Raw genomic sequence first — 27,619 nt, 5'->3', positions numbered from 1 at the left:
TTGGTTGGGGGAGAATGACCGCATGAGATAACGATCAGCTACAGGACTGAGGAGATGATCCCAAAATGGTTCCCCATACCATCGTCAGTATCAGTGAAACCACGCACACTTCCTATAGATCGAATGGTAAGCGCTCTCGAGGCCTTTCAGACAACGCCCTGTCCTTCTTGCTGATCAGATTCTGCAGTGGCCGGAGGCAAATTTCTATCTTCTACCGATGCTTCAATCCATACTGCGCGACGAGCGGTCAAAGATCTTCCTAGCCCGTATTGATTATCGGTATATGTCTCGCAATGAAGCGCCGACCGCCTTGCCAGCCATTGAGAGAAACACAATCAGGACAGCTCTGATAAGTGACCAGTCTGATGGCGCAGCGGAGAGATTGTGCAGTTGGTGGATGACGTTGTCAACCGTGAAGGACATCCACGGAACGACAATTGGCTGTGCGCTGAAATGATTTATACTGAAATGCATAGTTTATATCACACTCTACGATTCTTATCACTTCATTTTGCACTACCATTTGTCTTCTGCTCTCACATCTATGCGTACAAGCTGGGATTAAAAGGGCTTCAGCAACTGCTGGTCGTTTCGAAGTCAGCATGGTTCCCACTTACTCATCGTCATCGGCCTCATTTTGGAAGCTGGCTCCACCTTCTTGAGCTTGACCGCTCTCAGGGAACTGATTGTCAGCTTGGTACTACGCGGCTGTGTACTCACCTTAAAGTTGTTGCCAAACGATCTAGATTGTTGGAGAGTGGTACTGAACATCTCGTATCGTCGGATATCGGCGTCAGAGACGGATCGTCGAGCGAATCGCATAGCCTAATCTGACGTCAGCTGCGGTCGAAGTGGAATGTAATTCGTGATGCTCTCACCTCTTCAAAGTGGTCACTACGTAATCAGACGAAATTGTCAGCCTTCAAAGAAGTCAAATTCGTTGAGGGTACTCACACTGTAATAGCCGGTACTTCATCTTCATCATTTTCAGCATCCATGAGATCAACATCACCACCTTCAGCTTCAGCCTTCTCCCTTCTCTCTCGATCTTTGCGAACGTCCACCTCAATACTGGCTCGAATGGCGAGCTTGGCAGCACGCTGACAGATCTCCGTAAGGTCAGCACCAGAGAACCCAGCTGTGCTCTTGGCGAGGAAGTTGAGGTCCACTCCAGGGTCGATTGGCGATTTTCGCAGGGTTGCTTTGAGAATAGACAATCGAGAAGTCTCGTCAGGCAATGGGATGTAGATGAGCTATAAGAGGGTCAGCGGAGAGGCGCGCGCTGTTTGAGCGATGCAGTACTCGACATACCTGATCAAGTCGACCAGGTCGGAGCAGAGCGGAATCTATTTGATCGGGACGATCTACAGTTTTGGTCTCGGTCAGTATGTGCATTTCAGTCACATACCTCGCGATGTTGAGTAAACTCACTGGTGGCTCCGATGATGAAGACATCTGAGGGGACTGTCAGCTCAGGTATGCAAGCGGGTCGAAGCCACTCACTCTTTTTGGCATTCATACCATCCATTTCAGTCTATAAGGACGGGTCAGCGATGTTGGCAAATCACTCTTCGATGCACTGACCAGAATTTGATTGAGGACTCGATCACTAGCGCCCCCGCCATCACCACCAGATCCTCCTCTAGACTTAGCGATTGAGTCTAATTCGTCAAAGAACATGACACAAGGAGCAGCGGCTCTCGCCTTGTCGAAGACATCCCTGACATTGGCTTCCGACTCTCCGAACCACATAGTGAGAAGCTCAGGACCCTTGATGGAAATGAAATTGGCTTGACATTCATTGGCGATGCTGAATTTGACGGCATTAGCTAATGTAGATCAGCCTTTCAAGTCGATGTGCACCTACGCCTTGGCCAAAAGGGTTTTACCAGTACCGGGGGGACCGTAGAATAGGACACCCTTCGACGGAGACATACCGTACTTGAGGAATTTTTCAGGGTGTTCAACTGGATACTGGACAGTCTCTTGCAGCTCTCGCTTAACTTTGTCCAAACCACCAATGTCGTCCCAGGTGGTAGTGGGGATCTCAACGACAGTCTCTCGGAGAGCAGAAGGATTGTTGACACCAAGGGCGAATCGGAAATTCTCCATGGTGACACCGAGGGAGTCCAGCACTTCAGCATCGATGGTCTCTTCATCAAGATCGATCAAATCCATCTTCTCTCGAATCTGTTGCATGGCTGCTTCAGAGCATAAAGATGCCATATCGGCACCGACGTAACCGTGTGTATCGGCCGCAATTTGCTCCAAATCCACATCATCGGCAAGTTTCATATTCTTGGTGTGAATTCGAAGTATCTCGAGACGACCAGTAGGATCGGGAATTCCGATGTCTACTTCTCGATCAAATCGTCCGAATCGTCGAAGAGCTGGATCAATAGAATTGGGTCGATTGGTGGCAGCCATGACAACCACGTTGGATCGAGCTTTGAGACCATCCATAAGAGTAAGAAGTTGTGAAACGACTCGTCTTTCGACTTCGCCCTGAGCTTTCTCTCGTTTCGGTGCAATTGAGTCGATCTCGTCTATGAAGATGATAGAAGGACTGTTTTTCTCTGCTTCCTCGAAAGCTTTTCTAAGGTTGGATTCCGATTCACCAGCCATCTTGGACATGATTTCGGGACCGTTGATAAGGAAGAAAAATGCACCAGTCTCGTTGGCGACAGCACGAGCCATGAGTGTTTTACCAGTACCAGGAGGTCCGAACATCAGAATACCTCGAGGTGGTTTGATGCCGATAGCTTTGAACAATTGTGGATGTCGCAAAGGAAGCTCGACAAGTTCTCGAATCTTTGTCGAAAAGGTCAGCGAGCGATACATAGATAGTCTCAGGTGATAGCAAGCTGATACTGACTTGAGCTAATTGTTTTCTGCAACCACCCAAGTCATCGTATCCGACATCATTGAGATTCGCTTCCTCGGCTTCTCTGTCGATGGCGTCACCTTCGGTGTGAATGACCTTGATGTGCAGTGCATCAGCTGATGGTGCTAAACGTCGAACACAATATAGCAGGACCTACGGTGTCAGAGGCGACGATCTATGTATTGTAGCGATAGCGAGTCAGCTTAGTGATTGTATTGATGTAATGGATAAGATGGACTTACGCAGTAGGGCGATGGGTCGACTTCCACGACCTTGAAATCGACGGTCCTCATCCCACCTCGTACTTGGAAAACGTCGCCTGCGCGATATCTGGTTGTCAGAACATGTCATGATAAGTGTACAAATCACACGTACCTTTTCGTACAGGTCGGTAGGCCTCCAAGAAGTATGGTCGAAGATAGACGTCAAAGAGGTTTCCGGAGAGACCTGCAACAATCGACTGGTCAGCAACGTCAAGGGAGAATGTGGTTGAGAACGAACCTTCTATAGAGTCCGCAAAGGGAAGAACGTGTATTCTTTTACCATACTTAATGTCGTTGGCGGGTGAAACATGAACCAAATCAGCCAGCTTGACAGCACAATTTCCACGAGCGACTATAGGGGTATGTTCAGCTCATATTGCCACCTCCGAGAGACTGAATATGTCAATGATTCACCTTTATTCATGGCAATTTTGCCCTCCTCAATGTCGTCCTGACTCAAACAAATGAGGACAGTGTCTCTTCTTCGTTTGCCTCGGACTACATATTCAGGCGAATAGAATCGCGAAATCAGAAAAGCTTAGCAGGCGAAAAGATGGGTTCTCACCTATGATGGTATCTCCTCTACGCGAAATCCGTGGGTCAGCATGATCATCTGGTTCCAGCGCAGAATCGCGCAAAATGCTACATACCGGAAGAGTCCAAGAGCCTCCATCGTGTTCGGATGAAGTATAGCCACACTGTTGTCCTCCTGAGGACTCTCGTCCACCATCAGTCTGTTTGGTCTATAAGCATCTCGATTGATCAGCCGCCGTCCTGTGATAACTGGGAGTGGCAATCGAAATGGTAGGACACTTACGACCGTTTCTGCCTCAAGATGGCGGTAGCGGTCGAGTCATCAGTGACAGCCTATAAGACGGTACATTGTCAGCATGGTAGCATGCCCTCTTTGTACTTGGAACGAGGTGAAGCAGAGGAAGAGGTAAGACAAAGGTATACAAGCTTACTTTGGAGGGATCGTCAGCCATATTGCAAGCAAGTTCTTATCTATCCTTGGGAGTCTATACTACGGTTAGGGGACAGCCTTTATGAAGTTCTGTCTGAATGAGTGATGAATAGAAGGATGAATGGGAGTATGAGAAAGAGGCAAATAGGAAGAGATCGAAGGATAGAGTCCACGATGACAATGATGACGATTACGAAGTGAACCCGATGGACACGAGGAGATATTTAATCAAGGTTACCATTTAAGAACGCGTTCATCTCGAAGCATCCAGTAGTATGTCCCTCTCACGTGATCCTGGCTGGCGCGCCTGTCTTCATCCCACTCAATGAAGCACTGGCAACAGGTTTGACCATTGGAGGTAGATATTGCCCAACTGTCACAGCGATGTTGATCTTCTTGATAAAAGAGCAGATCAGGTCTACTCTACACTAGAGATAACAACGAGGGCAGCAGCAAGGCGAAATGGTCACGGGATATCGCGCGTGGCAGAGAATCTTCGCTTTGTGGCACTTTCACCTCCTAAGGATCGTCGTTTCAGAATGCCCATATATAGTCAGATGCATGAAGCTACCAAGCTACAAAATGGGAGAGGGGTTTTTTAAGGGAGAGTTGAAGAGAGTGAAGCATTGTGTCGCCTTAGTTGGAAGGGATGGTACCAGAAATTGCGGTAACAACGCTCAAAAGAGATGGTCCACCACACATTTCAGCAAGGTTTCCAGAACAGGCCATGAAGGCTGCAGAATCATCGAGCATAGCCCCACCTCCATTAGAGAAGGAGTTACCACAATAGCACTCTGAGGAATATTCCGTACCAGCGATGGAGTATCCCAAAGCGGCGCAACCATTCGCGCAAGATTCGATGGTGTTAGAAGGGTCGCTCCATAGAGTGTAAGTGAGAGCTCGACCAGTGGTTCCTTCAGCAACAACACCGTATGTGGTCCATCCAGTAGGAAGGTTGATGGTGGCAGGTTGGAGGTCTGGGTTAATGAATATGTTGAGGGCATTGGGTCCACCGCAGATCTCGGTAGAATCTCCGGCGCATGGCATGACACATTGTCCAGAGACAAGGGCATCATCGACCTGAGCAAGAGCTTTAGCTGAAGTCTTCCGACGAAGTGCAAGTGCGAGAACTCACATCATCAGGAACACCACAATAACACTCGTTTCCATATTCTACTCCAGCTACTCCGAATCCATAACTCTGGCAGATCGATGTACATTGTTCAATAGTCATGGTGGAGCTAGAGGTTTGCACCTTTGAAAGCAATCGACCGGAAACTTCTTGAACACATCCACCTGAGGTGAATCCATTGTAGCTGACTGCCGCAGAGGTAGCAGCAGGAGCAGCTGATCCAGTGGCACTGCCAGTAGCGCTGTTGGCTCCATTGCCACTTCCTGGCGTTCCGGTAGCGGAGCCATCGGCAGCAGAACTCGCCGAGCTGGAAGCAGCGGCGGAAGCAGACGAAGCAGCGGCGGAAGAGGCGGGGCCAGCGACGGAAGCAGACGAAGCAGCGGCAGACGAAGCGGAACCAGCGGCGGATGCTGCGGCGGAGGAAGCAGCAGGGGAGACGACTGGCGCAGCTGAGGCGGAACTAGAGGCGGACGCAGCAGCAGGAGCAACAGAAGCCGAAGCGGAGGATGCCACTTGAGCGACGGAAGCCGAAGCTGAAGAGGCGACGGGTGCGACTGAGGCAGCCTTGCTGGCGCTCGCGGACGAGGTGGCAGCTGCGCTAGAGGAAGCTACAGCAGACTTGCTGGCAGAGGCGCTGGCGACGACAGAAGAGGCCGAAGACTTGGAGGCGGCAGCGGAAGCTGAGCTAGCTGCAACAGAGCTGGCAGCTTTAGAGGTGGAAACTGCAGCGGCAGCGGTGGTAGTGACCTTGGCAGTGGTAGTAGCTTTAGGAGCGGCGGTCCATGGGTTAGAGCATCCGTGTTTGTAGACACTAGTAGCTTTAGCGCCCGAAGCAGTAGTCTTTTGACCGAACTGAGATGTTAAAAATTGTCAGCAAATTTGTGAGTGTTTGGCGCTCCCGAGAATTCAGGTCGATCGATAGACATACCTTGCTGACCAAAGAAGAGACTTGGTTCCAAGACATGTTGGGAGGGGGCTTGAGCCCATAGGTGTCCAAGTACCATTGCTTGGTGTATTCAAGGTTGAACCCGCCCCAAGAGTATCCGGTAGACCAGGCACTCCAATCGAAATCCTTGCAGGAAGACCAAGAGGCAGTGGTGGTCGCGGCAGCGGCGGTGGTAACCACGGTAGTAGCAGCCTTAGAAGCCGAAACTGAAGCAGCTGACGATGCTTTGGCTGACGAAGAAGGGACAACCGAAGTTGAGGTCTTAGCAGCAGAAGAGGCGACAGCTGAGGTAGTAACAGCGTTGGAAGAAGATCCACAAGAGGTACCGATGACACCGAAGAGGCACCATCTCTTGTCAAGGTTCTCCTGGTTCTGAACGACAGGAGCGGCAGTGGCACCTTGAGCAGCCATGAAGGCGACAACGGGAAGAAGGGCTTCAACTCGCATTGTATATAGATGAGAAGATTGGTCGGGTAAAAGAATAAAGGGAGGAGGTCGGAGAGAGGATTAGACGGTGGGGGATGGAGGTGTGAGGGCTTTGAGGATTTGCGTTGGTTGTGTGCGCTGGGGACTCGAGTTTGAGGATGGGGAAAAGAGATGTCACTTTGACAGGCGGAAACAGCGATATATATAGCATTTTTAGGATTGTCTGCTACTCCATGTTGCTGTCACATCTTCCCATTTTCGGCGTATGCTTTTGCGCAGGGCGATCGTTTAGTCTAGACAACGCCAAAGTGTCTCACTAAGCTAATCCTAGCTTCGTGGGCACCCGATGTACGATGGCGAGGAAATCGCAAGACAGCTCTCAGGATGTTCTCAAAGCGGTTTCATCGACCCTGTAATGAATCTCAAGCCACCAAACGATCATCGCGCGGATATAGGCATGTGTTGCAGTAATAGTCACGAAACGGAATGAGACACGGGTGACTAAACGGACACTAACCCCGAAGGGGACTTGCTGATCTGCAAGTAAGACAAATTGAAATGGGAAAACCACCCTTGGCAGGGCCGAATTACTCAAAGCGGACAAATATGGACCGTATTTACGGCATTTCTTCCGGCTGCCCTAAGCCATTTCCGAGTGAATGCGAAACTCAACACCACGCGAAGCAAAAGAGAAATCCCGACGCTCGTTCAAGGACATGATTTGGCACCCAATTGCGAAACGATGAAACAAGTCGCGCAACAAGCTTTAGGACCTTGCGCGTTCTCACGCTACTGCACGCAAAGCACACATACTTGATACATGCTGATGGTTCAAAGGACAGATGTTAGATAGGCTCAGACACAGACCGTTCTAGGCGTCGATCTGGGCGACGAGGAACAAAAGGTCGATCCGCTGAGGCGAGATTGGTCTGAGAATGGATCACTCGAGACTTCATAATTGGCGCAACGGTATTGCTACAATTTATATCAAATCAGTGGCAGTAATTCCGATATCGCCCTAGACTCACATGGCCCCTTCCTCGTCCATCGGAGCTGGATGGAACTGGCTGGACCATTTTATCAATGATTTTCGAAAACCTGCGCGCAGGAGGATGAACAAGAAGACAAAAGCCGAGATCTGCAAGGCACCGTCAAGAGATATATCCATGCGAATATGACAAACACTGGTTCTCACCATCGAGTACGTCAATTGTCCAAGCAGTTGCAACACCGATATGAACACTCGACCGCTAGAGTTGCCGAGGAGAGGTATTGACACGGCCGCAGAACCTAATAAATGCGACACTGTCAGTCTGAGCGTTCCATTTTGGCATGCGACCCACCAGAGAAAAGCGACAGTGCTCCGAACGGTCTCCATTGTCCCGATTCCCTGACTTGTCTCTCGATGATGCGAGCAGATCGATTCAAGGATCCTTCTAGATGTAATTGCTTGCCTAGAAGGTAGTCGGCTTGGTCGGTCACCTTACTGATCGATTCAACAAGGTCTATTTGTGCCAGACTGATGTTGTAGGATATGTCCATGGACGACTTCAAGCTGAAACGCAGTCGCTCAAATCCTTGACTGACAATCCCGAGTTCCTGAGATTGCATGATAGTCAGCTTAAGAGGTGGCAGTCGAAAACGCTGACATACTTGATTCGCGAGATCGACCCAGTCATGAATGTCTTTCCACGAATTTTGAAGTTTGGACTGCACATCAGATTCGTCCCTCTTGATCGAGAACTCACTATATGATCGCTTGTCGATGCAAAGACGCTGGAATACTGCTGTGCCGCTCGCTTACCCCATTCAAATACAGCGAGCTCGACCTGTTCCACCCGATCTTGCACAGAGTGGTCGTACTGTTCGATGATGAATCTGTTCATCTACTGAATTGAAGCCACCAGTACTCACATGGTTTAGTATCTCAGACAAGCTTGCGGCAAGCTTTCGGGTCAGCTTCGCACTGTCTACTCTGTGACTTACGTCTGCTTTCCAAGCATCTTTCGAATCGAATACAATCGCTTCGAAGCGGGAATCGGCGTCCAACAGTCGGTGCTTCATATCCATTTCAACTCGCTCCCACACCAGAGCCCTCTCCGTCTCCAATCTCTTCAACGTGGCTTGAAAGTCATCGCGCAATCCAACCGATTCTTCTAAATCGTCTTTGATCTTCTTCTGTGCGTATATCATAAAATCCGAGGACTGTCTGACATACTATCGAATATCATTGTCAGCAGAAGCCGGTAGAAGAGCTCGCCGCATAGGCACACGTACATCTGCTTGCCGCTGTAAGCTCGATTGCCATTCGTCATCTCGCAATTTCTGCGTTCTTTCGCGTTCCTTTATGAGTCGCAGGACTTCGGATGATTCCTTGGTAGTACGGAGGTACTGCTGATGAGTGAGTTCTGTTTATCTTACTTAGATCAGCCGACAGCATTTATCTCTTCTAGGTGTGCACTGACCCGTTCTTCTTCGAGACTCGAGGAAATGACATAATTGAGCTGTCAAAGGAGTCAACGACACTCCTAGACCATAGCAGAGAATCTGAGCAACTCACTTGCGTCACTAAGATAGACATTATAGGCACTCCATTCCTGAGGACTGCGATGAAGTGCACTTACTCTCATCAGCTAGGAACGATGTAGACTTGCTTACCCTAGACATAAAGACTGTTCGGTGTCCAAAGAAGGAGATTCTGATGGGTTACCGTTGTTCGGGTCAGAACGGGGTCGCCATGCGTCACATTCGAAAGGGATACGCTGAGAAGCGGAAAGCAAGGAGCATAGCGTGAACGAGATGGCAACTGAAAACAGAGCATCAGCTTGCGCCGGTCAAAGCTTTTTGACCTACTTCCTCTCTTCTGCAACTCGGACAGACCATTTCTGGCATCTCGCTCAGTGTCTTTGCAAGATCGAGTGAGTGTTGCGGCTATGTCGGCGTGACACTCGGATCGTGTCAAAGACTTTGTCAAGGCTGCGACAGCTGAAAAGAAGTGAGGCGTTACCAGGCATCAAGCAGCTCTGAATAAGCTTTCTACACTTAGCTTACCATGTTCATCTTGTGTTTCCAAATCAGGGTAATGCGTGCGCTCGATAGCCATATCTTTCATGTGATTGAAGAGCATACGAGCATCAATATAGATATCAAGGGTCCAAGCGTTCTGACTGACCTCTAGACGGGTATCCTTCGGCCTGTCTTGCGCCGTAAAGACCAGTGAAAGGTAGCACCAAGCTGAGCACCAGTAGAGTGGCTCGATGCATCATTGCTGATGACTCATGGGCGACAATAGAACAACGAAGAGGAGGAAGGAAGATGAGCAATGGGGTAAGGGGAGATCAGTCGCGCAATTGAGTGGTCAAGTCGGGTGGAGGCAGTGTGACAGCGCGTGTTCGCCGCGTGGAGGACTAGGATATTGGCTCTTGAGGCCAGTTGCGGTTTGGTGTTCTGCTTATGACATGCATTGGGCTTATATACATGAACAAGCGACGATGACGGTCATTGTTCTCGCCAGCATGTGCTCTGTGCTCGTTGGGTAGCGATCTCCTTTGTTCACAAAATGTCAGTCTTGTACTATCCCGATAGATCTCGAGGGTTTCCCTTCTTATCCCATTCCATAGGTCATTGAACCCTTTGTCTGCGGACTCCTTATCAATTACATGCGAATCAGCGTAACCGTCTGTACTAAATGACAACAAAGGATGATAGTTATACAGATGAAGAGCGAACATATTCCAGTCTACTATCATGCGACTTCCTTTCTATGTTTCTCTAAATTTGTAGATCTTTCGGCCAATCCTTTTTCTTCAGCCACTCTCCATTTGGGCCAAATCGACGGTTGCTCTCGTAATGTATGCCATCGCCCAGAGGTCTTCCTATCGGTACTACACGATCATAGGGGTTGTCAGCTAGCTAGCCTCAAGATTCCAGAAGCAACCATTCGACTCACATATCCAACCCAATCGTGATTTGCCCATTTCTTGCTCCCACATCTCCATTTTGGTACCAAAAATCCACCTCGCATCCACGGGTGTATTTCCCCATTCCTCCTTCCATTTCTTCTGCACTTTACGCCGCTCCGAATTGTGGAAGAAGTATCCATACTCTTGCTGCAATACTCTGCTTTCTGCGTCATGTTGATCTCGGCTTGCGAAAGACTCGACTGTAGTCCTTCCCGTCACGATCAAATGAATGTGCGACAGGTACATAGACAGAGTGAACAGCCCAAACAGAGCCGAGCTAGCTAGAAGGTCAGCATGCGTCCATGTATCGACTCGCGTGACTCACAGTACAATCATGGCTACTACTTGACCATCGGTATTCGATGACTTTGTGGAGCTTACGACAAGGAAGACGAAGGTATATATGCAGAATATCGCTCCCCAGAACGTGAATATGATGAAGAACTGATTGTCAGCTCTGCGAAACTTGTGTGGCACGTACCTTATGATTACCCCATCCAACGCATTGTCCTATCCAGAGACAATGATCTGTTTGGCGGTCAGCTTTGCTATAAGAACAGATGACGTGGGATAGCTCACGATCAAATTGCAGTATGCAGACGCCGCAATGGCGACAGTGATGTGTTCGAGGTGGTTTGACGATCTCACAATACTGACACCATCGCACCGGTGGTGGTAGAGGTGGCAAAGGTCTCTCGACCGTTCTCCAATCCTTGACTTTACTTCCTTTTAACGGTGCTTCCGTTCCAAAGTCTGATGACGGCCGGTGGGTGACGAGCGTATCATGAATGAGATTTCCGATAGGTGCTAGTTCTGAGATTTGTGGTGCCTCGGCTGGATCTGAACCTTGGGAGGATGACAGGTTAGATATTCCGAAGTTTTCCATTCGAAAATCAGTAGGCTCGGGATGAGCACTTTTGGGCACATGCTGTGGTCAGGTCAGCTCGATTGGGGGCTAATCAGACAACACTTACTGTGGTTGCAATTCCCGGGCCGGTCACGACCATCTTGGTGGCGCGCCTTGATTCAGCTTCCGATCATCGTTATCAAACCAATCCTCTTTAGCTCACCTTGAGATAGGTTCCTACCATTAGCAACCAGACGATGACATAACCGATCAAGATCCCAACTGATTGCATGTGCCGATTCAATCAGCTCTTGATCTAGACGCGTATCACATGAAGTTTCACTGACCACCAACGGGAAGACCCAGGCCCGAACTCGATTGTTGACGAATCATGGGCGTACATATCCGTCCCACCACGACGTAGAAGGACCAGCAGGCCAGCGCTAGGACCAAACTGCAAGCCGACGGTACATGAGCGAATGCAGGGTTTGAATGATGTGTCTGGGCACTGACACTATAGCCCATTTCCTGCTGACCCAAAAGTCCGGCCTCGAAGGAGTTTTTCGGCTTCGCCATCCATGTTTGACCGACGCATTCAATTGAGCCGGATAAGTCTGCTCGCTGTGTGAATCATTCTCTGTTCTTGAGAGATCTTCGTGACCGCTGACAATGGCCTCACCGGCATCCCCCTCGTTCGCTAACGAGGCGTGTTGGTCTTGCATGCCAGAAAGGCTATCGCTGCTATGACATGACAAGCAGAAGTAAGAAGACAAATCAACAAGAACCGAAACAAAGACGTCATAAGTGGGTGACTGACTGACTGGCGGGACCAAATAAATTCATCTTGTTCTATGAGCTCCTTTACCCTGAATTGGCTCTTTAACTTGACTCTTTACTCTCTTTTCCTAACATCCCTCGCTTTCGACCTGAACGTTCATCCTCTTACTCACAGTTCAGCCATAGATCGACAGACCACCATCACAACACTCGATAGCAACATGTCTCGAAGAGTATACTTGGGACGTCTCCCACCTGGTGAGCCAGAATTTTCACTCAGCTTCCGCAGCTCTTGTTGACCTCGGCTCTTGATTGCAGACGCGCAAAAGGCCGATGTCGAAGACGTAAGTAAGGTCCGCGGTGAGCGTCGTTAACGATATACAGCATTTCAGAGGTTACGGTCGTATCGTCGACCTTAGGCTTATGGGGAACTTCGGTTTCGCCGAATTTGAATCAGCACGGGTCAGCGGGATTTTGCCTAAGCCTACTAAACCCTTTTTTCTGGTAAGCTGATGTTAACCATAGGATGCGGAAGACGTGATCAAGGATTTCAACAACAGACCTTTCATGGGTGAAAAGTGAGTCAAGCTGATACATGTGGATGCTGATCCAATCAGCTTGGTTGTACAAGAGCCTCGAGACTCTCGAAGAAGGGATACCTACGAATCGTAAGGTCTATTCTGTCTTAGTCGCTTCGAGTAATGCTGACTATCATGGCAGTCGTCCTCCTAGAAACGCCGGACCTCCTCGAAAAGGTGTTCGGATCGCGGTCATCGGTATTCCCGGTTCAACCAGCTGGCAGGTGCGGTGGTTTCACAATCTGGTTACAATGCTTTCCCATACTTTCAGTGGTTCTTGGTGAACGCATTCCGGTTTATGGCGGTGTCGTTGGCGGCAGATACAATCATACTTCTCTTCTTTTGTGGATGGTGGCTCAATGGCAATCCCGGGCTTCTCCTAACACTGTGATTCAGGACTTGAAAGACTACGGTCGACTCGGTGGAAACAACATCATCTACGCTGATGTGGACAGATACAACCCTGGTCAAGGGTACGTCAGGCAGAACAGGAGCCTAGGCATGCGGATATACGCTGACGTGATTCTCACAGTATCATTGAGTATCCAACTCTCGACGAGGCCGAAGAAGCTGTGAAGCGACTTGCTGGCGTTGACATTAATGGTTCTCCTGTCACCCTTGAGATCGTAAGTCTCCATGAAATTACCTTGAGCTGATAGTGATAGAACCCCGCTGGTGCCGATGACGCTAGACGAGGGGATAGCGATCGTCGACCTCCTCCTCGTGACTACGATGACAGACGATCTTACAATCGAGGCGGTTATGACGACCGTAGAGGTCCTCGGGACTACGACCGACGAGATTATGATCGACGAGACGATCGAGGTGATCGAGGTTACGATCGAAGGGATACTCGAAGGGATGACAGAAGAGATGATCGAAGAGACGATGGCGATAGATATACGCCCCGAGACAGATCGCCTCCTCGAAGAGACGACGCTCCTCGCCGAGACTATGATGAACGCGCTCCACGATCGGATCGTGACTAGTGAGTGACGAGATAGCTGTGCAATTCTTGCTGAGGCTGAGCCCTGTGCAATAGGTCGTTTCTCAAGTAATCATCATCTGTAATCTTGAAAAGAGCTATGAATAGTAATAGTGCAAATGTTCCTATTTGAGCTTGCACTATACATAAATGCTTCAAAGAGCCTCATCTCATCACCGCTTCTCACCTCCATGTCACCTCAATTGAAAGATTTTATTCGTACTTGGCCCAGATCTTTTCCCAAGCGACCTTCCCGCCAGTTTCGATAACATCACCGTGACACGGGATGATGCGATCCCACTTAGCCGCCAGAATGGGTTGGAGCTCCTTCTTGAGTAGGCTATGTAGGATCTTCAGCATGCGAGTCATGCTTATCAACAACGGAACTCACGGCTTGTCCTTTGAGATCGCGTTGGCCATGAGGTCGTGCACCTTACCTCCCGGACTCATGGACTTGCCACCTCCAAGCCATTTGAAGAGGGTCGGCACACCACCAGCTCGTGAGAACTGTTCTGTTGGCGGAAGATTGAACAGGAGATCGGCTTGTATGAATGTGCCGGAAGGATGGTGTATAGCTGTCAACTCGTGGTTGACATGAGCGGAAACCTGGTGCAAAGAAATCTGAACCGGAAAACGGCAGATGAGCTTTGTCGCCAATGAAACCCAATTCTGAGATGGACATACTTCGGGTTCAAACCCATATTTCTTCGTCTCCCCATCATCTTTGGGACCGAAGATCCCCGCCCAAGAGATGTTAGGCTTCTTATCTTTGCATCGTTCCACACCGATAGCTCTGCGTTGAACACCCATCAGCATCACAACTGGACTACCGTTCTGCCCCTTCTCGCACCCACGACCTCGTCCGTCACAACCCCTCCACGCAATGATTTGGCCTGCCCCCGCCCCTCCACAAACTTTCTTGGCGCCCACACCACTTCATTCCGACTCGTCTGCCCCTATACCCAGGTTGACACCGCTGCGCTTTGCCGCCTCTCTACCTTCCAGGACGATACTTTCCTTCACTCACTGTGCAGCTGGATAGTTGTCGACGTATTCTTGTATATACATAGTATGTTCTCCATCGGGCGTGACGAGCCATTTGACGTCGCCCAAAGCTTTGAGAGCTTCCTTTGTAGCTGCAGTCAAAGGAGTCGACGCGTAGACCAAGACTTGGGAGCCCGCAGACTCCGAAGTCTGAGGAGCAGGCTGTATACCGGCTTCTGTCACGGTAGGCTTTGAGGAACGGGCTATGCGGATCGCTGTACTTCTACCGCCAATCGGTACAACTCCTCCTCGGGTCTAATGACATAAAGGTTAGTGCACGCCCAGGTATAATTCGCACGATACCAACTCAGACACTTACAAAGGGCACAGAGAAGGTCACAATGTCCGAAGTGACTTGTCGGATTACGAGCTCCTTATCTCGAGCATCGGTAGAAGAATTAACGAGGGAAGTGTAGCCTCCCAGAGCAGCGGCGGACGAGGGAGATGTTGCCATTGTGCGGATTATAATCTTATTGAAGAGACTTGGGTGTATGCGCCAAGGGATCGCAGATGATAAGAGCAGAATGTTGGGCAGCTTTTGCGATTGATGATGCCTTGTATGCTATCTACGTCTAGATGCCTGGGTGTAAGCTGAACAGGAGATGGTTTACGAGTAGAATCGGTGAGATCATTCGGAACTCGGAACTCGTTGAAACGACGTCATTCAGACGTGCCTTACGTAACTGACCTCGCTGAAGCACTGATATCAACAAACGTATATAAACATTATCGAAGACCACTTTTCATCCAACACTTTTTCGACCTCCCCTCATATTCGCCAAAACGATGCTGGACTCCACATGACATGACAACCTCCTGACAAGGCCATGATGTCAGGACAGCAGAGTACCGCCGGATGGATGCATTGTAGGTGAGCTTGGTACCCATGTCCCTTTCTGTTCTTTCTGCTGCCTGTCACCGAAAAATCCTGACCTCTTCCTGATGTCAGGTGGGACTTTTGCTTGGAAACCTTTTCGACCTTTGCCGAATGGGAACTCCATTTTGTGGTCGAGCATATCGCACATGCAAAGCCCATCGAGCTTGTCGGTAGAGTCCTCAGGAAACGGGATCGATTAGGCGAATGGGATCTGGTTGACAATGCACCTAGGGCGATCGGTGAGCCTTTCCCTTCAAAGACAGCACCAGACCGTTCACTGCTCCCAGATAAGGAGGTTTGACTAATGTATATGAGCGCAGACCAATTACCACTTGACGCTCATCCTTCTCAAACAACAGGTGATATAACAACAACGACTCACACGCTTTCCTTCCCAATGCCCCCGTCTTTTCACTCTTTGCCTGATCCTCTTGTTGCGGAGCCGCCGATATTCCTGTCGGATCAGAAGAATGACTGTCCAGAACAAGGCGATGAAACAAACAGAGATGAACAAGATCTGGAGAACGACAGAAGATTGTATCAATCTTTCCTACGATCTCCTTCTCCCGCACATGGAGAATCTGGGTCGGGTTCGGGCTCTGGGATAGGAAGCATGCCGCCACCTCCTCCTGGACAACGCCCAAGAACTCCACCATGGACCCCTTCCTATACACAATCGACCGCTGCTTCTCAAGAACAATCGCAGACCGGGTCTGAATTCGTTTCCGGTTCCAGCTCCAATCCCTCTCATCCCACTGCATCCGCTTCTTATCCTCACGAATCATGTCCTCAGATGACCTCCCCGCCGCGTCCCTCACAACCCTCGACGCATTCAGTGTCGACACCGAGTCACAGTGGATCGACTTCATCAGGCCGTTCGGGACAACAAAACGCTGAGTCGGCGGGAACCCGTTCGGCCGCCAAATTACGCTTCGGAGCCGCTCTGGGAGCCGGAGAAGCCGGATCATCCTTCGCTGAGACTCCCAGTAGGCCTGGTTCCAGAAACGGAGGAGTAGGCTTTGACTGGGCAGGAGCTGCATGAGAGGTGCACTTGGCGGGAATACAACATGTTCAAGATCTAACATCAATGTCCTCACGAATTGTTGCGCATGTTCTAATCATAGCATAAATGTTCATGTAGTGTAATGTCATAGATATTCGTTAAGTATCCCCATTATCAATAATACAATGTCATGAATGTTCATTATGTATCTCCAGTATCACTCCTAGGCATTATCGTATCTCGATGACTTCCTCGGGGCATGATTCATCTCTCAATTGTCAGCATTCGGCCCAGCACCCCTCCTTGGTATTCACCAATCTTTCACCTCCAATTCATACTTCTTCTGATCTCCCTCCATCTTCTCCTTTCGGTCTACTCTGTCTCTTTGCCTTTCTGCAAGTAGTCCGGCTGCTGCTTTTCTTTCTTCAAGCAACTCATCATACTCGCCTTGCTTGCCCCAATATTCGAGAGCAGCCGATGTTCTCGCATCCAGGTAAGTTCGGGCAATTTCAGAGGTGACCGGATCCAGGTTGGAATTGAGTTTCTCGTTGTATTCAACCGACTCCTTGTTTAAATCGACCAAGCTCTTCTGCTCGTGAATTGACAAGTCGACCGATTCGGCGGCGATCACTGTGGAAATAGGTGTTGGGGTTGGGGTTGGCGATTTCCACGCTTCATGAGAGCCGACATCGCCTTCATTCTGCTCTGCTTCAGGGGACACGGCCCACCTGGGATCATCTTGGAGCCATTCGTACAGACCATCAGCAAATTCCGCTCTCTTCTTTCGCTTCCCAGTTAATTGATCGTGAATGGAAGGTTTGTTTCGCCTTGTAACAATCCTGCTAATTGCTTGGCCTGCGATACTGTCTTGCGGTACATCGGTCAACCATTTCCATAGATCTGCATTGGTAGACCAGGTACCTTCACCTGCATCTTCCCAAGCCTGGTAATCGAGTCCGAGCCATAGGCAGAATCTTTCCGGAGACGATGTCAAAGTAACATCGATTGCTGGGATGCCTGGGTACGGTGAATGTCGGACTATCAGATGTGTGAGATGCAGGGTGAGATGCTTTGAGTAATTACGAATCAGACGACCAAGTAGAAGACCGGTAGAAGAGTATGAGGACATCATGTTGTGAAATGCAATGTGCTCTGGTCGCACGAAAACGACATCGACTTGATAAAACTGGGTGTAACAGTGCATCGAGTCAATTGCGTTGTCGCGTAGAACAGGCAAAACAAGCAGTTGACTGACCTGATTGTCACCCTTGTGAGCTTTGTCAATTACTTGGCAAGGTACTTTGAAGCTGACTTCGGAACCCCTTCGTCTCCAAGCAATCGCCTGGATGCTTTCTCTCATCGTTCCACACAGGTCTCTCATTCGGTTGACGTCTTCGCCTTCAGGGATCTCTGTCTTGCCGGTACCCCATACCTTGATGATTCCTCCCCCATTTGGTCCTTCCGATTGTTTCACCACGCTGAGAGGGGCCAGTGCTGGCTTGATATCAAGCTTTTTGATCACCTCCAAGACAAGAGGATCAGGCGCAGGTATGTTTGCCAAGGCAGAAACTTCGGCCTCTCCGTTCGATTCGGGTCCGACCCATTCCTCATCACCGTACGGTAAAGCTTGAGCGTATATGACCAATACATCCAGGTCGCCATGATCGATTTTCGAGGACAGATTGCGAGGAGTCATCAATCCTTCGAAGATGGGGGAGAGAGCTTGATGGACATGAACCTTCAGAACTTCATACTGCCCTTGAGATAATCGTCGAGCGGGTCGCCCAAATGCGTTTCCGCCCATTTTGTATAGTCAGCTGGCAAGAATGGGATTAGTGCCGGACAGGAAAATGGCAAGATAGAGGGACAGGTAGATTAGGTCGCTGATGAACAAGACACGGAAAGATAGAGACAAGGCGAGAAGAGAGCGAATCGACCTAAGAACAGCAGAATTGGTACAATTGGTTGATTCGATGAATTGCTGGATGGTTGATGGGTGGTCCTGCAGAATGAGTGTGAAATGATCAACATGAGGTATCCGTGCGTTCTCCTACACTTTGCGACTTGCTCGTAGCTTGAATCATGACAATGGCAGATCAATCCCAGGCTGATCGTGATGTATGCATCGACATCTTTGATGGGGATCATTCGATCCGCCGTTTTGGTATATGAGCGATACGAAATAGATAGGAAATTCTACAATTCATCTACGGCCTGATCCCGCCTGTCTGAAACTCTCCTGTCTGGGCTATACGTTTTGCCTGCTGACCTTTATACCCGCCAATCACTGCGACATCCAATATAGCTCATCATTGAGGCGGACGGAAGCTGCGGTGGTGTAGGTCAGCTTGAGTAGTGGTATCATGAGTGAGGGGCACCTACCCAGGGGGCATTTGTCCAGGAGGGAACGGTAGGCCTGATGGAGGAGCACCAGGGAAACCAGGTGGTCGGAATCCAGGCGGCATACTTTTCACAAAAACAAGGACAGGTTTAGCTCTACTCGCTCAGTAGGGAGATATTGACTTACCCGGCAGGAGGTGGCATTCCTGGTGGGAGACCAGGAGCACCACCAGGGAAACCAGGAGGCATTCCAGGGGGGAGACCGGGCATACCGGGAGGGAATCCTGGAGGCGGGCGAGCATATGCCATGGGTCGGGCAGCCATAGCACCAGGAGCACCTGAAGAACGCAAACGCAGCAATGTCAGTAGATTTTCCCTCACGTTTCCTCCTCTTGGGACTCTGCTCCGCTTCTGGCCGAAAACCTTCTTTCGTAGACGACGACAGACACTCACCGGCACCCAGCGGCATACCCCTGCCAGCAGGTAAACCTTTTCCTGGTCCAGCCAACAGAGCCCCTTCATCTTTCTGCACCGGTGGTGGTCCCTCGACTGATACCGATACGATCGTTTCTCCTCTCAAAATGACGAGACCGAGCGTTCGTTTTTGTTGCACACTCGGCGCTGGTTCACCCTTCGTTGCTCCCTTCGCCTTCTTCCCCTAGAGATCATGGTCAGATTATCAGCCCATCGATCAAGCAAGTTACAGAAATAACTTACTTTGACAGTTCTGAATTCCTCACATTCTGCAAGCACAAAATTCATGTGCTTGTCATACGCTAACATCTGGCCGACGAGGGATCGTCCGTCGTTCCTGTTCAAGAGTTAGATTTGAGCTTGAGTTACTGATTCTCGCCGAGGATATGCGGACTTACAACGTCACCTTGAGTCGATAGTGGACCAGGGTGACCATTTTGGAGTGTTTGGCTTTCGGGGCTGTTCACAGTGGTCATGAGCATCCCATTGACGATGAGTGGTCTACGACGTTGACACCTTACTCACGAGGCTAGAAGTATGCAAAGCGATCGCATGATGCCAGAAGATCAGTTCCTCCTCATTGCATATAAACTCGAATCATGCCTCGTTTGGATCGTCCACAACATATAGCCAATGATGCACAGGATAACACATGCAAGCCTTTCCACACTTCTCGTATCCCTCGAATGACGTCGGATATGCAACCTCTGCGGCCCTAAGTACAAACCGCTACTCACCATTTTGTAGTGTAATCGTTCTCGACTGCCTGATCTAAGCTTCGGAAGCCCCTCGTGATTGTTGATCTCTCCCTACTACTCTTGGTCGGGGATTCGCGGTGGAGCTATCGTATGGCCGGGAAATGGGGCTGATACGATCAGAGATGATGAGCTGAAGTTTAGGTATAGTCAACTAATTCATCATTATTGTTGATTGTTAAAGAAAGTCGAAATGAGATGGGCGGTTCAGCTTGAATTGACTGCAAGCGCGGCGTTGACCGGTAATTCATTCAATGTGGCACACAATATCACTCATTTTCCCATGTTCTGTTTCACACATGAATACATAACCACATCGCTCTAGTCTAATTCTTGCATATGCTAATGAATGTTTCGTTTTGGCACACGTCTAGCAATATTCTACTCTTTCGTCATTATCGATGGAACACTGGTATTTAGAGATAGCAGAGGTATCGCAAGTATAGACCTTTGAGGTGAATTGAATGCAGGGCTATCTACAATTACGTTAGTCCATCAGACCTTAGGTGATCTGCCGAATGCAGGAGGCCCGAATCCAGAAGAGAAGTTGTTCCGCCCAAAGGGATCATAGATATTAGTCTTGGGTGGAGGACCCAGAGTCTGCGAAGTCTGGAGGTGATTTTTCGAGACTGCAGATCCTATAGGGGCGTGAGATCTTCCCTGATCGATAGCGGACTTGTGTCTTGCTGAATGATGATTGTCATTGACTGTATGATTATTTCCTGATAAGGGCCGTTCTGAATATCGAGGGATATGCTCTGGTGATTTCGGTCTAGGTGTTGTTGACTTGTGATCAGGTGGCTGATGCGTTGGGCGGTTCCATGAGCCTGAAGGACGGCTAGAAAACGATTGAGAGGTTTGCTGGCGCTGAGTATCAAGGGTCTTTCGCGGTCCTTCCTTGGGTCGGTCATCCTGGGAAGGATTGGTGCTGGGTCTATGATGCGCAGCGTGTGCACGCGAAGTTTGTTGCAGTGCCGACTGTCTGCTACGACTATTGGTGGGAGTCAAAGATCGATGCTGTCGTTTTAATTTGTGCGACTCAGATTTCTCAAGATCCGCCATAGCTTCAGCAGAAGTCAAAGGCTGAATTTGGCGAGGGATATCGCGGCGTTCGAAAGGGCATTCGCTGGCAGTCAATGGTAACAATCTTTGCTGTCCATTTGAGAGAAGGGATGTGCTGGACACCTGCCAGCCTCCACCGCCTCGGCCGCCACGCAGACTAGGCATACTCGCAGGTTGTCTTTTCAAAGCCGTTCGCTCAGCTGCCGTTCGTGCGATTCTCTGACGGCCGTCCCGGGTCATCGCAGAGGCGAGGTCTTCGCGTTTGACCTAAAGCAAGGTTGTGTGAGAATGCCGTGTCGAGCTAGCTAGATCATATACTCACTCTGAAGGTCGATCGGGTGACTGCCCTTTCATGATCGCGCAAGCGCTCGAGATCTCCGATAGCAGCCCTGCACATATCATTCAGTTGCCCGGCCGAATTTGATCACTCCTGGACTCACTGATGTCGCGCTTCAAGCCAATCTAGTTGCAGACCGCGTCGACGATCCAGCTCTTGCCAAAGCCAGAGTAGTTGAGGGTGGGCATTGTCAAGCAGCAGGTGCTCCTGCTTGTCCAGGTCGTCAATCGCCCTGAAGGATCGAAAAGTTAGCCAAGACTCAGCCGACACGGGGAATGCACCCACTCGTCTATCAATCGATGCCTCTCCTTCTGCCGCGCAACAGCAACTGGATCATCGGGATCGACTTCTCCTTTCTTCAGCCACTTCCTCTTCTTCCTGGGAAGTCTTTTTCCCTTGTCTTCCTTTACATCATCTGCAATTCCATTTAACCTAGGTTCTTCGGGTGCAGGTGTTTCCGAAGGTTCCGGTACTTCGATCGGTGAATCTTCCCTGTCAGTTCGATCGCTGTCGACTTCGGCCTTCCGCTTCCTCCCCAGAACAAGGCGTATTACACTTTTCTTAGCGGGTCCATCAAGAATCTTCTTTCCCGGTGAAACGAAGTTGTGTCGGGTGACGCCTGAATGGGAGGGTGGTGAGGTCGAAAGCGGGATCGGTTGGGAATCGTTGCGGGAGGGCCCCTGGACAGTGTGCTGATCATCCTCCCTTCTTCCCACTTCCTCGACCTCCTCCACTTCTTCCTCTTCCTCCTCTCCTTCCTCCATCCCGACCCCGATGTCCTCGTCTGCCTCCTCCTCTACCTCCTCCTCACCCTCCTCCACAGGGAGAGGTTCAGAGTCGTGATCCAGATCTTCTTCTGTACTAGCTTCGTCTCCGAGAACCAGCCCCAAAAGGGCTGATTTTCTACTATCGAACAAAGGCGATGCCGCCCTGCTTCTCCCGCTGACCACAGGTTTCTTGTCAGGCGATCTTTCCGCGGCGACAGATAAAGTGCTCGACATGCTGCGTCTGGACCTGAGAGACATTGCGGCCGGAGTGGATATAGTTGGAGATGCTGAAGAGTAATCGGGCGCTTTTTCGGAATAATTGATGGAGCTTCGCGTAGACCGCTGAGGGCGAGAAGTACTCGTTGAAGATTCAGGCATATTTGCGTTCACATCGAGCTGTGGAGATAAAACCGCCGATGAGGACATTGTTAGTCTACGAGCCTCTCTTGATGCTTCGACTGAGAAGGGAATAGCGATTCAGCTGGGACTGCACGGAGTAAGCTGCAAGGGAAATCTAGAGCATAATGCAAAGAAATAGCAACGTGGCAACACAAACCAACGGATGAGAATGCAATTAGGGCTTGTCTTGGACGTCGCACAGGAGGGTGTCGAAGAGTGACAGCCAGACCCCTGCAAGCTGATTTTAGATGATCAAAATATGATCATCATTTGAATGAAGAAATCCCTGGCTATCGTCCGAGAGTTGAACGAAGATGAAATACCCGAGCGAGGAGTCAAAAGAGTGTGCGGGACTCCGCACCAAACAGAATCACTACAGATTGTTCAAGGGGTATGTTGGCAGCCAAAAGACGCCAAGAGACCTGAAGATCAGAATGGAAGCAAGGTGGACAAAGGAGGTCAATGTCAAACCACTGGGAAGATCGGGTAGACCGACGAGTGATCGCAGGTCCTCGTTTCCAATAGACGTGCGATCGAGAAGGAGAGAAAGCTTGATACGGCGGATGGAAAGCGACAGGTCGTTTCAGGGACGATGATTTGGAATGGGTGAATCCATGGGATTCAGGGTAAGGTCAAAATAACATAAAAGAGGTCGAAGTTGCGGCTGGGGAAATAAGGGGGCTATTGAGTGGACCGTCACCGAGATAAAATGCTTGATGACGGATTATGAAGTGGGAAGGAAAAAAACACTAAAAAGGGTGATAAAATAAGAATGTTCCGAAAAGCGACAATCGTATCTCAATCTACATGGGAGATTGTTGTTTGGAGAGATGGGAAGATGGGCGCAAGGTATGCTTGAAAGTGAGGCAGAAAGGCAACCAGGGAGCATACAGTGATTTTTGTAACACGGCTCATGCCGAAATCAGGAGAAAAGGAACCAAAAAAACCAGAAAGAGAAAGAAAAAAGCGAAGATCATCAACCGAAGCAGGTGGAGGCAGTGGGTGATAACACCGCACCAAGGGTGTGTAAATCGTGTCGCGGGCTGCAACTCACACCCAGAGACATGCTAGTTGAGATTGCGGATGCGCAGAAATACGTGAGGCGTGGGAGGATCAGTCAGAGACGGGTGATGCAAAACGATGAGAGATCACACCATTGTGAAAAGCAATCAAGAAGACCAAAATTCCGGTGCACGCACATACCCGTCCAAAGGAAGAAGAGGAAGTGACACAGTAGAATGAGTACGATAGACTGCAGAAAGGGATCGCCGCTGACTCGATCCAGTACTCACATGTGTAACGAGTAGCGCAGTAGTGTAAAGTAGATGCTAAGATTGTTTGAGGTATATCTGCAGAGACAACGTGTAACGTCAGCTCGAGAAGAGTCTGATGCATCACAATATTGTGTTACTGTCACCACGTCCCGTGATCGTGGTGCTGCTGTAGGTTCGCAGTCATCGAGGAATGGAACATGACACCCGTGCAATAGCAAATATTGGGTTGGCAATGTAGAGTAGGTCAAGAGACTCAGGAGAAGTAGTGTAACATGTCAGAAAAGTCGAACTCACCAAGACAAGATGTGCTGGATTGATTTTCGGTCCCTTGGCTCGGGCCTGAACAATCACCGATGAGTCTTTGATCGGGACGAGCTAGTGAGATTTACAGATAGCACGTCTCTGCCGAGTGAGCGGATCGATGGTGGTGAGTAGAGTAAGATAAGATAAGAAAAAGGGATGAGAAGAGGAATGGACAGCAAGGGTCGATTGAGTTGAAGTTGAATGGAGTGAAGGAGTGAGTGAGTGAGTGAGCGATGTGCAGGTGGATGAAAAGGCAGCCAGGTACGGCAAATTTAGATTACTGAATGATTAGCATTATTAGCATACATTTATTACCGTAGTACAAAGACGCCCCGACCCACCGTACGACTGGCTTTTTCAGGGTTTAAACTTGATCAGACCCTGAAGTGGAGGTGGTCCACATCATTAGACGTTTCGGATATTCTTGGTCCGTCTAAACGAAACTCAACGAGATGATCAATAATACCCTGCTGATTTGATGATTTCGTCCTCGACTTCTTTATGAACATGCAGCACCTCGCGAGTCACCCAAACGGACATTGACCTCCTAATGTAGGAGCGTGCTGCTGCTGTTATAACATGAGCCGGACATGCGGAACTCGCGACATCGACCATACGGGTTTGTAGCAAAATTGTCTCCGCGCGAGGCAGAATGTCTGTGTGATAGCTTGCACACAGGCGTCATACGGGATTCTTTGCCCCGACCGGTAACACGTCCATGTTGCTGCAGCACCGTCAGTCCGTGTACTACTTTTGTCATTCAAGACGCGATGACAAAGGGAAAACGCGACAGTCAAGGGATGGAGGTTGAGGTTGACCGCTGCCCCTCAACCGGAAAAGACAGACTTCATCTAAAGCATCTAAGCAGATCGCGTTCCTGAACAGTTACAGAGGGCTCAGAGCTCAATGTTATAATGCAGATATCCCAGCCGCTTAAAGTGGGTCGTTCTGACAGGTGCAGCGGAATCATCGTCGCCCTAGCTTGAGCGCATAAATCTGATGAGATCCCAATGGAGCGATCACGTGACCCGGTCGATGTGATACACGCGACTGGATTTCCAAGCATAGTTGGACCTGAATTTCGTGTTCTCATCCCACTGCCCATCCAATCCATACTTCCAAGCATTGCACGAATGCCGTCATTCCATCGTCCATAGCAAACAGTGCGAGGAATCATCCCACTGTGACAGCCGAGTCGACCCATTCTCGACGGGGCCTGTGCGCCTTCAAAAGAGGTGGGTAGAAAATCAACCAACCATGGTTGCCGACCCATTTGCGGCGGCATTCAAGCCGTTCGTCCCTCCAGACTCTCTGCCCTCACGGCCCTTACAATTTGCAGCCACCATCGATGATCCTGCTTCGACGCTACAGAAGCTGCCCCGACCGAAGCTACACAGGGAGCATGAACCCGCCAAATTCCCCACGCCCATATATAGTCATTCCCGACAAGCCAGCTCTGCGTCCATCACAAGCACAACTCAGCTTTCAACTGCATTGGATCTGCTTGGCTTTGGGAGTCCTTCTCCAGATAGAGCGAAAGAGATTGGAAGTGACGAGTGGATGATGGACATGGTCGCCAAATGCGTAGATGCAGCAAAAGGGGATCTAACTATAACGTGAGGGAGGGTTTGATTCGCCCTGGCATCCTGGCCAGATTCTGCCATTTTCGGTCAATCAGTACTAACGATCTTCCTCGCAGTGGTCTTGGTCTCACTTCCCTGTCCACCAAGATCTCCGACCTTCGGGACCTCGTCACTCTGCCCACGACATCTTCTTCTCCAAAACCTCGGGCTTCGCACGGTCCACCGCGATCACCCTTAAATAATCCTCGGTATCCTGCCGATCTATCACTTTCACCTGGTACTAATCATCTCTCCGCCAACGCGCGATCTTTCACTAGGTCGACTTCTGCCCCTGCTTCTTCTTCCTTCTTCAGCAACCTCAACCAGAATTCTTTCGTTCGGACGCCTAGCGGGCTTGGAGCGATAGTCCAAAGGCCATCGTCTCCGACAGCCACAGAGACCAGTGAGGATGCTGAGCATAGCGGCGCGCCCAACGGATGTGGTACAAGGGGAGTGCTGCTTTCCAGTCCTAATGTGCTTGAACGTCACCGGCATGAGCTGAGCTCACCATCACCTGGAGACAACAGGAAAAGGTCCTTTGGTAGGAGTAAAACGGGAGCTGTAAACCTCAACCAGGGCAAGGCAATGAACATAGCGATCTATGCAGGGCAGAACAGCTTGACCAGGTTAGTAGTCATGTCATCAGTGAACCACCTTGAAACTGACATCCTCTCAGCCTACCATCCGCCTTATTCGAGATATCCAACCTTACAGTGTTGAGTCTGAGAGGCAACAAGCTCACCGCTCTCCCTCCTGCTATCGGAGAATTGCGGCAACTGAAGGAACTCAACATCGGCCTGAATCACCTTGTGAGTGGTGCACTTCCTCCTGCAGTTGCAATATGGATTGACCCGCACTGTCAATCCTCCAGACTGAATTGCCTTCAACCATCTTAAACCTCAACCTGGAGCTTTTCACTACATCCCCCAATAGCTTTATGAAACGACCTTTAACCGACGAACGTTTTTCTGAGATACAACGAGCTCAAGATCACCCCGTGCCCCGACTAACGAATATTTGCATGAACAAGCTGCTATCACCTCGCCCACCCAACGATCTACCTCCTCTTCTGGATATGTTTGAGTGGGATCAGCCTCAAAGGGGTGTACCACATCCTCTTCTCGACCCTGGAGCTATGCACGAGATCATACCTAGCCATTCGGTTGCTGATCTCCGTCGTGTTTTACAAGCTCTCAAAAGTGCTAGTAGTCATTACAAGAACCGCAGGACTGCAGGCGGTGGAAGGCCAATTGACTCTTCCATCGACCCATTCCCAAGATCCCAGAAATGCTCTGCACCTGATGACGCCTCTCTCAATCCATATTACTACCCTTGTCCCTCTCCTCGACATCTCGAGATAGACGCGACAAATTGCGATCGACCGAGTCGCCATCTTTTTCTGCATGCCGCCGAAGAAAGGATAGAATGGCGGCAGATTTGTGATAACAAGGATCTACCTATACGCTGGAAGGGCTGTTCACCTGGATGTCTGGATTTTCTAAACCATGATGATGGAGAGGAAGAAGAGTGGACAATAGATAGCGACTGACCAACCCGGACTGTCATTGGAATTTGTATGCATTGTCTTGATAACAAAT

The 27,619-nt window shown here is 49.7% G+C and overlaps 11 protein-coding genes across 11 annotated transcripts; 3 read left to right on the top strand and 8 right to left on the bottom strand.

The window, feature by feature from the left end:
• Window positions 1-613: 613 nt before the first annotated feature.
• On the bottom strand, window positions 614-4,133 carry I303_102267 (transitional endoplasmic reticulum ATPase; the record flags this gene model as incomplete). The annotated part of the gene is made up of 20 exons (XM_065968511.1): window positions 614-673; window positions 721-825; window positions 879-894; window positions 955-1,253; window positions 1,312-1,364; window positions 1,432-1,455; window positions 1,504-1,534; window positions 1,585-1,810; window positions 1,868-2,201; window positions 2,619-2,811; window positions 2,876-2,980; window positions 3,042-3,059; window positions 3,127-3,203; window positions 3,260-3,331; window positions 3,386-3,499; window positions 3,562-3,645; window positions 3,713-3,729; window positions 3,798-3,890; window positions 3,965-4,014; window positions 4,113-4,133. 20 exons carry the CDS (start codon window positions 4,131-4,133, stop codon window positions 614-616), a joined length of 1,992 nt encoding a protein of 663 aa, XP_065824583.1.
• A 614-nt stretch (window positions 4,134-4,747) lies between these two features.
• On the bottom strand, window positions 4,748-6,636 carry I303_102266 (uncharacterized protein; the record flags this gene model as incomplete). Its single annotated transcript, XM_065968510.1, has 3 exons — window positions 4,748-5,191; window positions 5,247-6,095; window positions 6,172-6,636. The coding sequence occupies 3 exons, from the start codon at window positions 6,634-6,636 to the stop codon at window positions 4,748-4,750; spliced, it is 1,758 nt and encodes a 585-aa protein (XP_065824582.1).
• Window positions 6,637-7,460: 824 nt separating this feature from the next.
• On the bottom strand, window positions 7,461-9,718 carry I303_102265 (uncharacterized protein; the record flags this gene model as incomplete). The annotated part of the gene is made up of 12 exons (XM_018404954.1): window positions 7,461-7,590; window positions 7,644-7,753; window positions 7,811-7,905; window positions 7,959-8,214; window positions 8,364-8,501; window positions 8,602-8,832; window positions 8,893-9,023; window positions 9,081-9,119; window positions 9,176-9,219; window positions 9,274-9,421; window positions 9,469-9,600; window positions 9,667-9,718. 12 exons carry the CDS (start codon window positions 9,716-9,718, stop codon window positions 7,461-7,463), a joined length of 1,506 nt encoding a protein of 501 aa, XP_018265235.1.
• A 668-nt stretch (window positions 9,719-10,386) lies between these two features.
• On the bottom strand, window positions 10,387-12,146 carry I303_102264 (uncharacterized protein; the record flags this gene model as incomplete). Its single annotated transcript, XM_065968509.1, has 9 exons — window positions 10,387-10,499; window positions 10,565-10,854; window positions 10,903-10,943; window positions 11,059-11,105; window positions 11,157-11,505; window positions 11,552-11,584; window positions 11,648-11,706; window positions 11,772-11,878; window positions 11,938-12,146. The coding sequence occupies 9 exons, from the start codon at window positions 12,144-12,146 to the stop codon at window positions 10,387-10,389; spliced, it is 1,248 nt and encodes a 415-aa protein (XP_065824581.1).
• A 478-nt stretch (window positions 12,147-12,624) lies between these two features.
• On the top strand, window positions 12,625-13,768 carry I303_102263 (uncharacterized protein; the record flags this gene model as incomplete). The annotated part of the gene is made up of 7 exons (XM_065968508.1): window positions 12,625-12,663; window positions 12,727-12,772; window positions 12,833-12,869; window positions 12,922-13,003; window positions 13,176-13,252; window positions 13,312-13,390; window positions 13,445-13,768. The coding sequence occupies 7 exons, from the start codon at window positions 12,625-12,627 to the stop codon at window positions 13,766-13,768; spliced, it is 684 nt and encodes a 227-aa protein (XP_065824580.1).
• Window positions 13,769-13,977: 209 nt separating this feature from the next.
• Window positions 13,978-15,262, bottom strand: I303_102262 (uncharacterized protein; the record flags this gene model as incomplete). Its single annotated transcript, XM_018404957.1, has 5 exons — window positions 13,978-14,104; window positions 14,156-14,385; window positions 14,449-14,557; window positions 14,792-15,063; window positions 15,128-15,262. The coding sequence occupies 5 exons, from the start codon at window positions 15,260-15,262 to the stop codon at window positions 13,978-13,980; spliced, it is 873 nt and encodes a 290-aa protein (XP_018265238.1).
• A 376-nt stretch (window positions 15,263-15,638) lies between these two features.
• I303_102261 (uncharacterized protein) lies at window positions 15,639-16,727 on the top strand (the record flags this gene model as incomplete). The annotated part of the gene is made up of 3 exons (XM_018404958.1): window positions 15,639-15,679; window positions 15,758-15,924; window positions 16,006-16,727. 3 exons carry the CDS (start codon window positions 15,639-15,641, stop codon window positions 16,725-16,727), a joined length of 930 nt encoding a protein of 309 aa, XP_018265239.1.
• Window positions 16,728-16,998: 271 nt separating this feature from the next.
• I303_102260 (uncharacterized protein) lies at window positions 16,999-18,492 on the bottom strand (the record flags this gene model as incomplete). The annotated part of the gene is made up of 2 exons (XM_018404959.1): window positions 16,999-17,874; window positions 17,944-18,492. The coding sequence occupies 2 exons, from the start codon at window positions 18,490-18,492 to the stop codon at window positions 16,999-17,001; spliced, it is 1,425 nt and encodes a 474-aa protein (XP_018265240.1).
• A 505-nt stretch (window positions 18,493-18,997) lies between these two features.
• Window positions 18,998-19,938, bottom strand: I303_102259 (uncharacterized protein; the record flags this gene model as incomplete). Its single annotated transcript, XM_018404960.2, has 6 exons — window positions 18,998-19,016; window positions 19,071-19,154; window positions 19,216-19,366; window positions 19,482-19,686; window positions 19,746-19,839; window positions 19,901-19,938. 6 exons carry the CDS (start codon window positions 19,936-19,938, stop codon window positions 18,998-19,000), a joined length of 591 nt encoding a protein of 196 aa, XP_018265241.2.
• An 814-nt stretch (window positions 19,939-20,752) lies between these two features.
• On the bottom strand, window positions 20,753-22,849 carry I303_102258 (uncharacterized protein; the record flags this gene model as incomplete). The annotated part of the gene is made up of 4 exons (XM_018404961.2): window positions 20,753-21,586; window positions 21,642-21,708; window positions 21,760-21,888; window positions 21,942-22,849. The coding sequence occupies 4 exons, from the start codon at window positions 22,847-22,849 to the stop codon at window positions 20,753-20,755; spliced, it is 1,938 nt and encodes a 645-aa protein (XP_018265242.2).
• A 2,807-nt stretch (window positions 22,850-25,656) lies between these two features.
• I303_102257 (uncharacterized protein) lies at window positions 25,657-27,570 on the top strand (the record flags this gene model as incomplete). The annotated part of the gene is made up of 4 exons (XM_018404962.1): window positions 25,657-26,015; window positions 26,099-26,647; window positions 26,698-26,830; window positions 26,893-27,570. 4 exons carry the CDS (start codon window positions 25,657-25,659, stop codon window positions 27,568-27,570), a joined length of 1,719 nt encoding a protein of 572 aa, XP_018265243.1.
• Window positions 27,571-27,619: the final 49 nt, after the last annotated feature.

This window comes from Kwoniella dejecticola, chromosome 2 (assembly GCF_000512565.2).
Source record: "Kwoniella dejecticola CBS 10117 chromosome 2, complete sequence".
Classification (NCBI taxonomy): Eukaryota; Fungi; Basidiomycota; class Tremellomycetes; order Tremellales; family Cryptococcaceae; genus Kwoniella; species Kwoniella dejecticola.
Note: the sequence above shows the minus strand (reverse complement) of the source record. Positions and strands in the feature narration are given on the sequence as shown.